Below are 15,324 nucleotides of genomic sequence, written 5' to 3'. Positions count from 1 at the left end.
AAACCTTGAAATTAATATAACAATGAAATAGTGTGTTCACAAGAAGCATGCCCAAGACAATAGCAAGGGACACAGCAAGAGGGAATGATGATGATGATGACGGTGACAACGGTGATGATGAGGATGACGATGACGATGATGATGATGATGATGATGATGGTGATGATGATGATGATGATAAGGAGGCACAGGCTTGTCTGGAAGAGACAGGGCCCCAGTACAGCCTGGACTGAGGAGCAGTGGGCAGAAGCTTTACATGTCAGGAGCTTTTCAAGCTCTCTGCAGGCGTCGTGGCTTGGAAAATCTGCACAGTCTCCTTGTTTGGGTCAACGCCTCTCCCCAGAAGCTTCTGAAACATGGGAAGTTCCTTCCATGAGCAGAAAAGTTTGTTGGCTGGTTTGGTTTTCCAAACCAGTCCCTGATGCCATGATAGGGCCTGCTCTGTACAATGAGAGGTTGTACACTCCTCAGAAGGAGTAATCACTCATCATATCATGCTGGTTTACTCCTATTGTAATGGTTTTTACTGTCTTTCAGTTGCATGTTTAACTGAAAATGTTTTTTGCACCTTTTATCCCATTAGGAAGCAGTTCCATGTTCTGATCACGTTGAGAATAAAGAACCTTCTCTGAACTTTGACCCTAAATGTGCACATTATGTATGGCTATCCACTCGCAAATTGACGTTGTCCTCTGTCTTAAGCAGTGTCTCTCACACCTCAGGGTTTACAGATTTTACTCATTTCTGACATGTGAAGTTTTCCTGGAATCCTGATGGCACTGAAAGGATTTATCACCCTAAAAATACAAGTCGGGGAAAGATGCAGTAGGAAAAGTAACTGAGCAAGGGAACCAGAGACTGTCTTTTTTCCGATTTCTCAGCCTCAGTCCCTGCATCTGCTTCCCTCAGAGGTAGCAGAAATTACCTGATAACAGCAGTCCTTACTCCTGTGTACACACCTATCTAGTGGATAGGTGTGTGACAAGGGATGATGAACAGGTGTTGTGCAGCTTTCTGTTACGATTTACATCTGGAAATGCAATAAATTTCAAGAAAGGCAAAGAAGTTTCAAGACCCTGAGTACGTGCCTGCTTGCTTGCTCCTAATGAGGCCCATGATATCACATTTTCACTGCTGCTGTTACCCATTCTGTCTGTATGAAGCTACCATATGGTAGTGTGTGGTATCCTAACATCTGTTGCTTAGCTATCCAGACATATTCTCAATTATAATTAAAATGTATATTCTTTCAATTCTTTTTTCATGTTTCCTCTCTGCCAGCCTTTCCACCAAAATCAACTTCAGCAGGTTCTGAATTGCATTTTGCAGACTGAAGAATGTATAGAAAAAAAGGCAAAGCCAAGCTGAAATAGATCACATCCCTGACCATAAAACCTTCAAAGGGGTTTCCCACATTTATAGTGAATATCTTGGTAAACCAAAGTGGAAACTTTACACATGAAGTCATCTTCTGTGGACAAAACTGAGTACTGAGTGCTGGTACAGCTTCTGATTCTTGTAGACATACTGTCTTGGAATAAAGATGTCACCACCTAGTCCCTGTAAGCCCCAGTCCACCCCCGTGAGTCCTGTGAGGGAAAATCTTTGTCAGAAATGAAGGCTCTGCCAATGTAAATGGGTATCAATTATTTTGGCTCTGCATACAGTACCACAGTTCATTTCATCCTGTTACCCAGATAATTTAATTGGCTAATGCTCCATGTCAACACAGGTTGCTTACCTTGGCGTGTGCTATGTTCTTGCAGCTTTTCCTGCTTTTGATGTTTACAAGGACAATGGTATAATCTTAATTAAGACATTTTCTCAGCTTCTTTCTCCATTTCAAAGCATATCCCTTTGATTTCAGCAGGTGCCATAGGTAGAGATCACATAGCGTATCACCAGTGCCTTTTGAATAGTTCTTGCTACAAAAATAGAAGTGATCTTCTGGTGTAATGGGAGTGCCAGGGGTGAGGTGTGACTGGGACTGCCTTTAAGCTTCTTTTACTTAGGTTTTGATAGTGTGTAAAATCATTGTAACAAGGTACATGGATAGGTGACGGTCCAGCCAAATCCTAAATAAGTCAAAAGCTGTTTTACTCTAGAAATAAGATCAATTTATGAAAGCTACATTTATTTTGAGAGTTTTATTTCCTGAGAGTTTGGAGGGATCTGAATGATTTCTGATGATTTGATTCATAGACACCTCTAAGTATGAATAATCAATACACCACTGATTAAAAAGCTGAACAGAGACAATGCAAAATCCAGCACATAAATGGTCAAACCCCAGCCCAATCAATTCCCAAATTAAAGTCATCAAAGTTCAAATCATGGAATAATTGAGGAAAAATTCGCATCTGCTTCTCTGCAGGAAGCACTGGAGTTGTGTCTGCATAAAACTCCAGAATTTTTTATCCACGTTTTTATGCCACATTAGAGCTCTGGTAAAGGATCACAACAGGGCCCTCAGATGGCTCCTGCCCCATTGACACCCAAGGGACCCAAGAGAACAGGTTTTGCATTTTGATTTTCCTCAGGAAATTCATGTGACATTCCTCTGGGTCTTGATTCATAAGATAGCTGTTATTAAACATACCAGGTGCAGGCACAAAGCAGCATCAAATTTTGATACATATTTACTGGATATAATAATGATAAATAGAACTGATGTTGCCCTACCTTTTCTTTATTAGCTACTAATGACAGATAATGAAATGAACTGTTAACAAAAGAGCAAAAATGAATTACTAGAAAAATAAATAATAAGAATTAATCAGTCTAACTACATCAATTAATTAGCAAAACTTTCCTGCATGAGTCATCAGTGGCTGGGAAGTAAAAGGAAAAACTGGACGTAAAAGAAAAGCGTAGGTTGCTTTTGTTTGTACACTGATTGTTTTTTTCTTTTTTAATTTGACAATGCAGTCATTCACATGTAAAGCTATCCAAACAAAGTTGCAGTTGGTGTAGCACCTATTAAGTGACCAACAAGGAGTGTTTCAGTGGGACATGTTGGAGTGAAAACTTCTCCCGCCCCATCTGTTAAAGAGAACCACGTTGGGTGGGGGTTGGTTGTGAGAGGCTGGCAAGGGGTGACTCTGCTTTCCACAGGCGTGATGTGGAAAAGCAGGTGTCCTGTTTAACTGTGACATTTGGACAACGAATGCAGTCAGAGTCTTGGTATGGAAAAAAAGGATGAGTAATAATCAATATTGTGCAATGAAAGCATTTATTACTAACTGATTATATCTTATAGTCACATCATTTAATACGTTCACCTTAGGTATGTAAAGAAAATACATCTGACTATCTTCAGTCCATGTATTAGAGTGATCTGTGTTGATTCTCTGTCGCTGGAAATGTTTCTACTAGATCAGGTTGTAATCAGGCTTTGTGTTTATTTGAATGTCTGACTGTTTGCAAGCATGAAAAGAGAATTAGAGCACAAGAACAATGCATTTCCAACAGAATGGGGTGAGATTACTGGAGGAAAGATTTATTGTTAGATGGATTATACAAATATATCGTTTTCTAAAGAGTGTTTGGCATGAGTAAACAGCACCATCAGCTAAAGTGAAAAGTATGTAAGGGTAGCAGTGTTCAAACTTCACATCTCCAGAGGATCCTCAGTCTCAACCCAGAACTGTTCTGGTTCCGTGGCTGAGGCCAGCAGCCTGCGATGGATGGCAATGGAGCCATTTTTATCTCTTCAGATACAGGAATCAGAGGCATGGAGTGGTGGGAGAACACCACAAGCACTACTTCTCTGTCCTCTCCAAGAGAGGAGACTGTTGTGGACATGGGTGTGCCAAGTAGATCTCTACAATGGAGGAAGGTCGTCATCCTTTTCTGACTCCAGACTGAACAAATCTCCTGTGTCAAATCTCCTGTGTCAAATCTCTTTTGAGACAAACTTTGTTTGTCTCAAACTTTGTTTGTCTCAAAGTTTTCTTACTGGGTACATCAAATTGTAGTGGACTTTATAGAGCAGAAGGAGTAGAAACAGCTTATATTCTGCTATGTGAACTAAAGGCTGAAAACAGAAGTCACAAGAGTCAGCTTTGGGAGTGTCAGGCAGGTAGCGGATGCAATCACTGAGACTTTGAGTTTGCAACAGATAAAAGTGATTGGAAAGAAGCTTTCCTCATTAGTCCACATTGAGAAATCCCGTTCTCATGGAGACTTTGCAGATCTGTAAGGTGAAAGTGCCTGCTGAGATTTCTTTAGATGCCTCAGAAATTTATAAGCGTTAAAGGCAATGCAAATCTTTATCCATTCTGCTTATGCTGCAGGCCCTGTAAGAATGAGCAAAGAGAAAAATGATCAAATGATCTGGCAAATAGCTATGAGATTCATATTTGTTTAGGTCTCTATTAGTCCACAAAAGTGAAGAAAGAAATGATTTTTCAACATGGGCTCAACTGCTAATGATTTTTCAACTATACTTCAAGATGTATCTTATGGGAAATTCTTGAAATGAATAAAACAAAGCAGAAAGTACCTGAGCAGACAACGCTGGCATCTTCATTGTGGCCACAGTTATGTATTGACCAACCGTTGTGGGAGCATTCCCATAGGTAAAATTCATTGCCTCTGCACTGTACATCATCCAGGAAAATAACTCCAGAGCCTTCCCCAAACTGGGCAGCTCCTGGTGCCGACATGGGCTCGCCACACCCAAGCTGTCTGCAAACGACCTGAGCATCATTGATATCCCAGAAATCATCGCAGACTGTTCCCCATTGTCCTTTGTAAAAAATTTCGACACGCCCCTCACATCGATTATCACCATTCTCCAGCCGCAGAGACATTTCTAGCAAAGACAGAGCAGAAGCAAATTACACACAGCCCTAATTCTAACCTCACACTTGTGCCAGGTGTGGGATTGTGTTACAAAATGACTAGAGAAAAAGCTATTGTGCCTTTTGGAGCAGGAAAACCTCCCTCTGATGCTCTCACCATACTCACCACACTTGCACCATAATTAAACAAGGAGATACAGAGACCAGATTTTTGTAAAAATGGTGTTAGTGGCCATTTGCTCTGTAGAAGGTCAGTGAATCTTTGGAGCACCAGAATGAATTAAGGAAGCCTGAATTCCCTGAGAACAACTCCTAGAGAAGCTAAGCAGGCACATGTGACTGACACTTTGCTCTTCTGCCATGATGAATTTCTTAAAGTGTGCCCAAGATTTTCCCTCCTTGCATTGTGGTTTGTTGAGTGGTGAGGTAGGCTAGGGGAGTCTGATTTCCAATCAGTAACAAGTTATGCATTACACACCTTATACTGTTTTAAGGTGTTTTCCCAACATTTGAGCCATACATAACCATCTACAACTTCTGAAAAACTAAAGTATGGAATTTGTCCTTCCTCCTCAAATAAATGTTATTTTTTCCCCAAGACTTTCCATCAAACAAAAGCAAAATGCGTTAACAGTAAATACCCAGTTTTTAGAATGATCAGTTAAAGAAATGATAAGACTTACCAGGAGTTCTGTCTCCCCTAGAAGCTGTGGATTAGGAATAAATATGAAAATTTTAAGGTTAGTATCTTCAGTTGTATTTCAGCAGAACAAAGATGAAACAAACTTTGCAACATTTGGTGAGAGTCTCTCTCTTATATTACTTAATTTGTTCTAAAACTAATTTATCTTTTTATAACCTATTATAATCAAGGCAAACACTTCAATTTGCATTGAAAAGTCAAAGCAAGAGTTAATCCTTTAGGAATGGCTTCTGAGATGAAAAAAATAAACCAGTTAAAAATGATGTTCTAGAGAGGCATCCTGGGAAGGGTTCAGTTTGAACATGCTCTAATATCTGTGTATCTGTGCTGTACCTGCTGGCATCCAATCGCTTTAGAATACTTATGGGAGAGCCATGCCCATGAAGCCCAAAGTGTGATGTGCCTGCCAAGCCACCAAACACTTCCTCCTCTGGTACCCTGTGTGAGATATGCTGTGCCCCCTTTCTGCCCTCCCATCAATGTCTCCTGAGCATCCCAGACCAGCAGACATGCTGCCCTTCCTCTCACCAGTCCTCACTCCCTGTAACCACCTCTGAAGCATGCAGAGGAGAAAGGAGAGAGGCATTCAGGCTCTCAACTTCTGCCCTCACTGTGCTTTTCGTTTGTCACACTCCTATAGCTCTGCTGGCTTTGTTGCTATAGCCCTTGCCTGAGGCCGATGATGAGATTTGCAATTTACGCAATTCACAGTTTTAATTTCATAAATAAAAACATCCCAAACGTACCTGAGCAACGCACACCAGCATCTTCTCTGTGCCCGCAGTTATGTGTTGACCATCCTCTATGAGAGCATTCCCACAGGTACGATTCACTTCCAAGGCACTGCACATCATCCAGGAGAATGTCCCCTAGTCCTGGAGAGAAGTGGGCATTTCCCAGTGCAGAGAGAGCTTCTCCACATCCTAGCTGCCTGCACACGACCTGTGCATCATTTATGTCCCAGAAGTCATCACAGACCGTCCCCCAGCTTCCTTTGTAGTAGACTTCCACACGACCTTCACACCTGTCTCTACCATTTATCAGCCTCAAGGACACTTCTGTGAAAGAGAAGAGAGAGGAGATAAGAGTGCAGGCTGCCAAGGTGATAAATTATAATCCCGGAGTAGTTCTGGAGCTGGTTCAGTATGTTACGCTGGCTACTGGATTCTCTCCTGGCCTTTCATCTCCAGGGAAGGTGAGGAAAATGCTGGTTATTTCCAGCAGGCCCAGTGTCATCGTGTGGCAGTTCACAGACACCTGCAGCTTCCTGGCTCATGCTTTGAGTCAAGGCTTGGCAAGTGTTCACAGCTGCCTAAATAAGATTTTCCTTCTCATTTTAATAGAAGCTGTGAAATTAATATTAATGAAATAAATGACCTATGTTAGCTAAGCACTAGTGGGTATTTCTTTATCAATATATCCACAGCAAAGCATTGTACTCAGTAGAAGGAAAATCAAGGTTTTAATCATAGACATGGGGTGACCGAGAAGCAAGGTTCATCAAGCCAAAGCAACACGATGGGACTAAGGCTTTATAATAACTAAATTATCTCTTCTCCCTGAATTTTAATATCACTTAAGGGTTTCTGAGTTTTATTAGAACATGGAAAAAGTTTATCTTTTAAGAGTGTGATGTAGGTCCATCCAACAGATGGAATTATTGAAATACTGATTTATCTAATAGCTTTTATTTTAAAGGACCTTAGACTTAAAGCAACCTAGTCCAGTGAATCCAGTGAAACTCAGAATGTCCCATCATTTCGGTACTCTACAACAAACAGCTATACATTTCAGCTTCAGTTATGAATTCTCTTTAAAGATTAAAAACCCATGGTTATGTTCATAAAAACTATGTAGATCAGTATTGCTACTTTCATTATGGTCAAAATACACTACATTTTAAGAAGCTATTTTCATGTATAAACTACTGAATAAACTAAATGAGATTTACGTTTTTAATAATTAACAAGAAGTTGCTTTTGCTATAGAAAATTCCAAATAGAAATGATCGAATATGAAATTTAAATTACCGGGTATTTCAGTTCCTGTAGAAGCTGTGAGAGAAGAAAACAGAGAAAAAGAACATTTTAGCCATCAGTGTTTATAAAATTAACTAAATTTGTAGAACATAACACTTCTTTACAAAGTCTACTTTTATTTCAGAAAGCATTCAACATCTAGTTAATTCAGCTGTTTGCAATACGTGTGTTCGAAGATGATAAAAATGATAAGACATGAGATTATAAACTGACTTTCCTTACTAACAACTTGAAAATCAGTGGAGAACAGGATAAGACTTCGAAACTTTTGTTACTATTTGACAGATGTAGAAAAATTTGTCAGGGTTACAACTGGCTGAGTACCCAAGACCACCGGAAGTCTAAGTACATCCTTCCTCAGAGGGATCTGACAGAGCCCTGGTTCCTTCTCCTCCTTGCTTCCTGCCCCCCAGACTGCAGAAGAATCACAGCTCTAAACCTCTGGATTTGGTCCTTAGTATCAAACTCAAATAAATAGTCTGCAGACATTCAGTAGAAGCTTTGTCAAGGAAAGGCATGTGGGATTAGGACCTGAGCTCATGAGAAGTCTCCTGTGTGAAAGTCTGTTAGTGCTGTAAGGGCAGAATGTGCCTTGGGATTGGGTTTTGGTGCTACTCTCTAGTCTGGTAGCAAGCAAATAGGATTGGTTAATGCAGATTATTAAAATAATATGATTGTTGTACAAAAATACTGGATGTACTCTGAGTGACACTGATTAAAATACTCTAAAAGTTTTCACAGCTTATCTGTGCAGAAGTTTGCAATAACTGATTTAGATCAAATTAGGAAAGAGGGAAATTCTCTGTGTAGGAAAGAGCCTTAGTACTTGCAACAGAACCAAAATTCTTCTGAGAAAAGGGTTTTCTAGTTCAGGGGAGCAATTTTCAATTTGACAAAATTTAAACTTAAAACCAAAGCTTAGTTTTAAAGTTTAAAAGTTAAATAAACTTAAAAGCAAAATTTAAATTAAATTTGAATTAAATTAGAGTACTTCTTATTGTGACTCTTTTTGATAAAGCAAATATATCACTGTGTACCTGAGCAAATGACACTGGCATCGTGCCGGCTGTCACACTTCTTTCTATACCACCCCCTGTGAGAACACTGCCACAGGTAGTTCTCATCCCCTCTGCACTGCACATCATCCATGACAATATATCTCGGGCCGTGAGTAAAGGCGATATTTCCTGAAGATGATACAGCATGTCCACAAGCCTGCTGGTTACAGACAACGTCTGCATCATTTATATCCCAGGAATCCTCACAAATGGTCCCCCAGGTTCCTCTGTAAAGTATTTCAACACGCCCTTCACACTGGTTCCATCCATTCACCAACCTCACTGACATTTCTTTGAAAGAAAAAAGAGAATTTCACTGAACCTGGGATATTATTATTATTATTATTTTTTGCTAAGGAGGAATTAAGGTGGAACACGGCAGGTTAGAGGACAGACAGATTTCCATGCCATGATTATTTCACTAGTTAGCCATGCACACACATTTTCAACCTACCTAGAAACTCCTGCTTTTCAGAGTCCCTGGGGTAAAACCATGCTCCTTAAGCTACTACCTACCCTATCTGAAGACAGTGAATCCTGAATAGTTCAGTCTCTGCAACACAGGATCCACAGCGCTGATGTTCTGAATAAACTGCAGTTGGGAAATTTCACGTAACTCTGCACGTACAAAGCCATGCCTCATTCATCCAGACCTAACATTTACATGGGTATAAGTTGGGGAAGATCTTGACTTTGTTCCATGTTTTACTCTAACAGAACAAAAATGCTGAGCATCTGTTTGGTACCTGGGCTACAGTGTTGTGTTATTTTAAAGGGAAGTCCCTTCCAACATGAAAAGAGCAACGTCCAGGCTTTTTGATTAACATCCATCGGCGTTTTTAGCTCTACAAATTCAGTTCTAAAACATCAAAACTTGTTGATATTAAAGGTAATGACACAAATTTAAGAAGCTTACCTGTCGTTTCAGATCCTGTGGAAGCTGCAGATGAGAAAAAAAAAAAAAAACACAGTTCATTTTTAGGTGGAATTTTCAGTCACTGCAGTAATAATTGAATCTATTGATGAAATATGAGAAATTGCACATTAAAAAAACAGTAATACACATAATAATGTTCCTTTTGTCAGTACTATTACACAGGCCAATAACAGAAGCTAGACCAGTTCCGAGATATATTAGCTTATAATTATAAGGAAAATATGAATTATAAATTTATAAAGTTGTTAGGGATAAAAAAAAAAAAAAAGTTATAAATGAGACGATGTAATCACTAGGGAAGAACTCCAAGGTAATCAAACTAAAAACAAGGTATTTGATTTGATTTGTTTGGAGTACTACAGATGTTACTAGAAATGTTACTAGAAGGTAGAAATATTCTCAGAATTTGAAGAAGCAGTGATGGCCATTGTTTCTTTTTTTGATGGTTGCTTGGGGCTTTCCGAAGACTTAGGCTAATGAGGAAGCTCAGGTAGCAGCAGAGAAAAGAGGAAAGCTAAAGGTCTAAGCTATTCTTTGAAGTACAGCAGTGAATCCTATGTCAAGGCCAGGGGTTTCTTGTAAGGTGTAAGTTCAGGGCACTAATTTCCTTGTAGACCTGTAACTGACATACATTTTGGTGCGGTATGGGTTGCGTTATTACAGTTAACCAGTAAAGGGTGAGGACGGGCTGTTCAGAGTTCAGCCGATCGATGTCCAGGCAGGCGGTTACTCTCAGTGACCGTGTGAGCCACTGTTTGTACCACCGCTAACACAATAACAACTTTGTGTTAAAATTTGCAAAGATAAGCTGCGCGGGGTGGCTCAGACACCAGGCAGGACCTGCCCTCTGTGTCTGCTCTGGCACTTCTCCCATGGGGTGGCTCCCTTTGCTGCGTGCCAGTTATCAGATAACCAGGCATCAAAGGAACCTCCACATCAGGGGGAGCAGGAAATAATACCAGGTGATACACAGAAGCAGTTAGCTAAATGGTTTTACTGCCCCTGGTAGCTCTGTTGGACCGTTAGCCTATTTTCACTGAAAGACCTAGCCTACACTAAAATACCTATGGGGCATACGTAACAACTTTTCAACTTATTTAGCAGATTTTTTTAGTTCATCGATGTGGAAATCATTAACAAGCACCGCTGCATAATAAGAAAAAAACAATTATTACACTGGACTGCTGCAGGAGGTGAAAAAATAGCTTCAAACATGCAGGCCCTGCCTGGTTTGCTTGGGGCAGGCAGCAGTGCAGCAGGATGCCCACCCCATGCAGCTCAGCCCTTTGGCTGGCCATAGCTGTGCACCGGGCAGGTGAGTGGAGGTTCTGATGAGGAGGAATAAATCAGCAGGTTTTTGAAATAGTGGGATGATTTTTTCTGCCTACATTCAGCTTGGGGTCTGCCCGGTGAGGTAAGGCTGCTAAACGCACCTGAGCAAACGGCGCTGGCATCTTCCACGTGCACGCAGTTGTGGACCAACCACCCTCTGCTGGGGCACTCCCAGAGGTAAGCCTCATTCCCATTGCACCGCACGTCGTCCAGAAGGATCTCTCCTGAGCCTTGACTAAAATTGGCATTTCCAGGGGCAGAAAGAGCCCTGCCGCACCCCAGCTGGCTGCAGACGACCTCAGCATCCCTCAGGTCCCAGGAGTCATCGCAGACGGTGCCCCAGCTGCCCTGGTAATAGACCTCGACACGGCCCTCGCATCGGTTCCTCCCATTCACGAGCCTCAGGGACAAGTCTTTGGAAGGCCAAAAATGAGAGAGTTATCTGTGAGGGATGCTCCCACACCACCAGGCTTTAAGCGGGCTGTTGCAAATTTGAGGCAAAAATAAGAACTTCTGATAAGAAAAGTTAGGAGATTGACCAGAAATATTAACAATCTTTTTTTTTTTTTTTTTTTTTTTTTAAACTCAAACTTGTGAAATTTGACCTATACATTAAAAACTTAAAGAAATAAACTGAATACATTAAAAACTTAAAGATACAGCATATTCCTAACACAAAAGGTTGGGATTAATGTATGATATGATATGTATGATATACTTGCAAATACGCCTCTTCATAAACTCTGTACATATACTAAATGATTATATTAGGCAATTATTTACTTTGTCAGTAAAATCAATTACCAGGAAAATTACCGGGAACTTCAGACATCAAAGAAGCTGGGAAAAAAAAAAAAAAAAAAAAAAAAAAGTGAGAAAGATTAGTTTATAACAAATTGCACTAAACACAGTGAGCAGTAGTTTACCTACATGGCTAGGAAAAAAAAAAAAAAAAAGACAACACAAAACCAACCCTCAATACATTGGGATTTTGTCTTTATAAGCTAATTTATATTTTTAAATGTACAGTAGTATGTATTTTCACATACAATAATATCTCCAAGGAAAGACCTTTTTCTACATCACATATGGAAATTGCTAGTTATTTTCTCAATGATTCATAGGAATGACTAATTGAATTCATCCTTTAGGTGAGAAGCAATGGCAATGGCCAGATGGACAACCTTTGAATGGGGCTTGGAATAGGCTATACTCTATCAGAAAAGAAAACATAACCATTCTGCTTCTTATAGCTTATTATTAAAAGATTTTGAATGTGAAGGCTGATGCGTAGGTTACAGTACTCTCTTAAGAAGTATTTGTTGAATTGCAGAGGGGATATCCTGTACAGCTCGACAATGATTTTAGTAGTTCAGTTCCCTTTCACTGAGCACCAGGACCTCAGCCTGGCTCATATTTATAGCACATTACTGACCACGGATGTCAATAAATCTAGTTACCTCCGCAGATGACACCGGCATCTTCCTGGTGAAAGCAGTCATTGGCGAACCACCCGTCATGGGAGCACTGCCAGAGAAAAGCTTCATTCCCTTGGCACTGCACTTCGTCCAGGAGGATTTCTCCTGTGCCTTCACCAAAGAGGGCTTCTCCCACGGCCGCGGTGGCTCTGCCGCACCCGAGCTGACCGCACACCACGTCAGCATCTCTTCTGTCCCAGGAGTCGTCACAAATTGTTCCCCAGACTCCGTTGTATAACACTTCAACACGGCCCTGACATCTGTTCTGCCCATTCACCAGCCTCAGGGAGAATTCTTTGGGAGACAAAAGGAAACCAGACCAACCCTTAGAGTAGCTGCTGTGCTTCCAGGGATACCTGCAGTCTCAGTCTATCAGAGGAAATGCTTCACAACAGCTTCCCAAGGAGCACATCAGCAAGGGAAGCATGCTCTAGCCTCTTTGGCTCACCAGACTTGAGCTCCTACGGGTTCAGAACTGAATTTAAGACATCTTCCAAGGGTGATGCACCTGAGTGTCCCTATGGCAATTGCTTTAAATTAACATTATACTGACACAATCCCATCTGGTGGGGACTCTGGCATGTCATATCGAGTTTCCTCTGACCACAATGAATTAAACAAGTAAGGCAGTGCTCAGAATAGCATAGCAGAAGGTCACTGGCCTCAGTATTTCACTTCTGAAGGAAAATTTGAAGGCACGTGGTCCCTTGGGGATTACTTTTGCACAAGGTGCATGCAGTCTGCATGCAGTCTGCAGCTGAAGAGCTGCATGAAGACCACCGAGTTACCTCTTGCCTCTGAATTGCTTTCAGATTATTACCTGCATTTGTTATTAATAGTGCCAAAGTGAACAGAAACCCTCTGATGGACGAGCACCTTACTATAAGGAACAGGTATGGTGTTTTCTTTTTGTATTTTTTTTCCTACAATACATTAAAATACAATACGTTTTCTACATCACACTAACAAAACCTTAAAAGTACCTGGTGGCATCATCAGTCCTTCAAGCCCGCTAAACATGCAAGATGTCTACCAGTTTGAGGAGGCTTTGCTGCAAGCTACAGATTTTGCCAGCATTGATTTTAGAGGAAAACACAAGCGATAGGGAGGTAGGACAGAGCAGCACTGAGCACAGTACCTGACGCCTGCAGACCCCCTCCATGCAGCAGTAGCATCCACACAATGGTCAGCGTGGGTTTCATTTTAACTGCGCTCCTATAATGCTGATAAAATGTTTCAGAATTTATAAATGTGTAGATATAAAGGGGTGTGTTCTGTAGCTTGATCAGCCTTATTTTTTTTTCTAAGTACATTCATGATTTCATACAATGGAGATGCTTTTAACTTTTAAAAACATCCTCCTGATTTTTTTTGGCAAGACTTTGTTTTAATAGCTTGATTTTTTGGTTACCTTAATTATCATTTCAATCCCTTCTCCTCTATGGAAACACTGGCCAAACCCTCCCCCTACCAGACCCAATGGCAGCCACTGGTTCAGGAGGAACCGGCTGCGTGCAACCAGGGAGAAAATTACTGATACCAAGTGGAAAACAATGGCAGGTTTCTTTCACCTCTCAGTTTCTCCCCTGAACTGAAATGGATGCAGGTGTCTGTTGTGCACCCCGTCCCCTCATGTCTGCTGGACCCAGGTGTCCCCAGCTGGGTGGCTGGAGCCCCATTGCAGCCCTGGGCAGGAGAGTGCCTGTAACTAAAAGCATCATTGGAGCAATGGACAGCCTTGGCTGCTAGAAAACAAAATGCTTTTTTTCAAAACTCAATGCCAGACATCCCTCCAGACTGCACAAGTTCTAGCCTGCGTTTTCAGATTAATTGGGCCTTTGAAAATTGTTAATTTTCAGTCTCGTACTGAAACGGAAGGCTGAGGGCTGAAATTTCCAGCTTTCTTACTTCCCAGCCTTAGGAAAGCATTTCACCTGATGCCCAGATTAATCTGTGCAGGCTTGGCAGAGAGAAGGGCACTTGTCTTCCTCATCAATACGTGCCTTAGAGACATCCAACAAACTCTTACGAAACAAAGGGGACTTGTTTCGTGCTGGCATGGCTCAGATCAAGAGTTTACTTTACATGCACAGGGTGCAGCTTCCAAATACAACGCTGCCCAGGAGCTCGAAGAGAAAGTGAAGCAACAGGTTCTTGGCTGCTCTCCTGTATATGGGGCTTCGTAGTCAGCTTTCTGAAGCTCCAGGATCCAGCATTTTGGAGAGGGTGGTTTTGCTACGTTGATATTGTCATGCTCTTTGCATGGGAGAACAGGGCCCTCACAGCAGCCTAATTCAATTCTCATCAGGTCTCACGCAAAAAAGCTCTGCTCATATCCAGGTTGAGCAATGAGAGGTGGTGAAGAATGCCAAAGGTGGATGCTTTAAGTCAGGTTTTCTATGGATTTTTACCCAATACCTACAGTAAAAAAACAACAAGCAGAAATGATGAGGGAGGTAAAGCAAGGAGTAACAAGACCTTGATAGGTGCTAGGAAGTTATTTGCACTGCCTTTGAGAAGAGAGAGGAGGGAAGCAAAAGAAACACAAAGGGAAAAAGCCATATGGGCCATGTACTAAAAACATAAGGACTTCATCCCCAGCCTGGTAGATGGGCTGATGTGCTGCAGCTGTTTAAAAACCACATTTTATCTCTTCTGATTAGTGACTCATCACCATAGAAAACTTCCTTACTCTCAGCAGGTTGTCATGATGACAACTGAGGACAAAAAAAAAATCCCAGCCCTCATACAGAAAGAGGAGGAAAGGGAAAAGCTTTCTCTTGGAAACTACAGTTTCTGAAATTAGGAAAAAAATAAAAATAAATATTACAGTCATTCAAACTCAGTGTGTTCTTTAGTACAGTGGCAGAGCAATTCCTTTCTACTTTACAGCCTGTAACTGATTCATTTATTTGAGAAAGGAAAAAGCTGCTTGGATGGGTACTAATTGGTTCAGGGCAAAAGAGGTAATC

General features: G+C 41.2%; 1 protein-coding gene across 1 annotated transcript; it reads right to left on the bottom strand.

Annotated features, from left to right (window-relative positions):
• Window positions 1–2,997: 2,997 nt before the first annotated feature.
• Window positions 2,998–14,774, bottom strand: LOC113843971 (scavenger receptor cysteine-rich domain-containing protein DMBT1-like). The gene is made up of 10 exons (XM_027460190.3): window positions 13,491–14,774; window positions 12,335–12,646; window positions 11,679–11,714; window positions 10,976–11,287; window positions 9,522–9,545; window positions 7,539–7,562; window positions 6,255–6,566; window positions 5,489–5,512; window positions 4,505–4,816; window positions 2,998–4,298 (listed from the first exon to the last, which is right to left on the bottom strand). The coding sequence occupies exons 1-10, from the start codon at window positions 13,663–13,665 to the stop codon at window positions 4,285–4,287; spliced, it is 1,545 nt and encodes a 514-aa protein (XP_027315991.3). The 5' UTR covers window positions 13,666–14,774; the 3' UTR covers window positions 2,998–4,284.
• Between the last annotated feature and the right edge of the window lie 550 nt (window positions 14,775–15,324).

The sequence above is a fragment of the Anas platyrhynchos genome, chromosome 6 (genome assembly GCF_047663525.1).
Source record: "Anas platyrhynchos isolate ZD024472 breed Pekin duck chromosome 6, IASCAAS_PekinDuck_T2T, whole genome shotgun sequence".
NCBI classification, from domain to species: Eukaryota; Metazoa; Chordata; class Aves; order Anseriformes; family Anatidae; genus Anas; species Anas platyrhynchos.
This window is presented reverse-complemented; position numbering and strand designations above follow the sequence as displayed.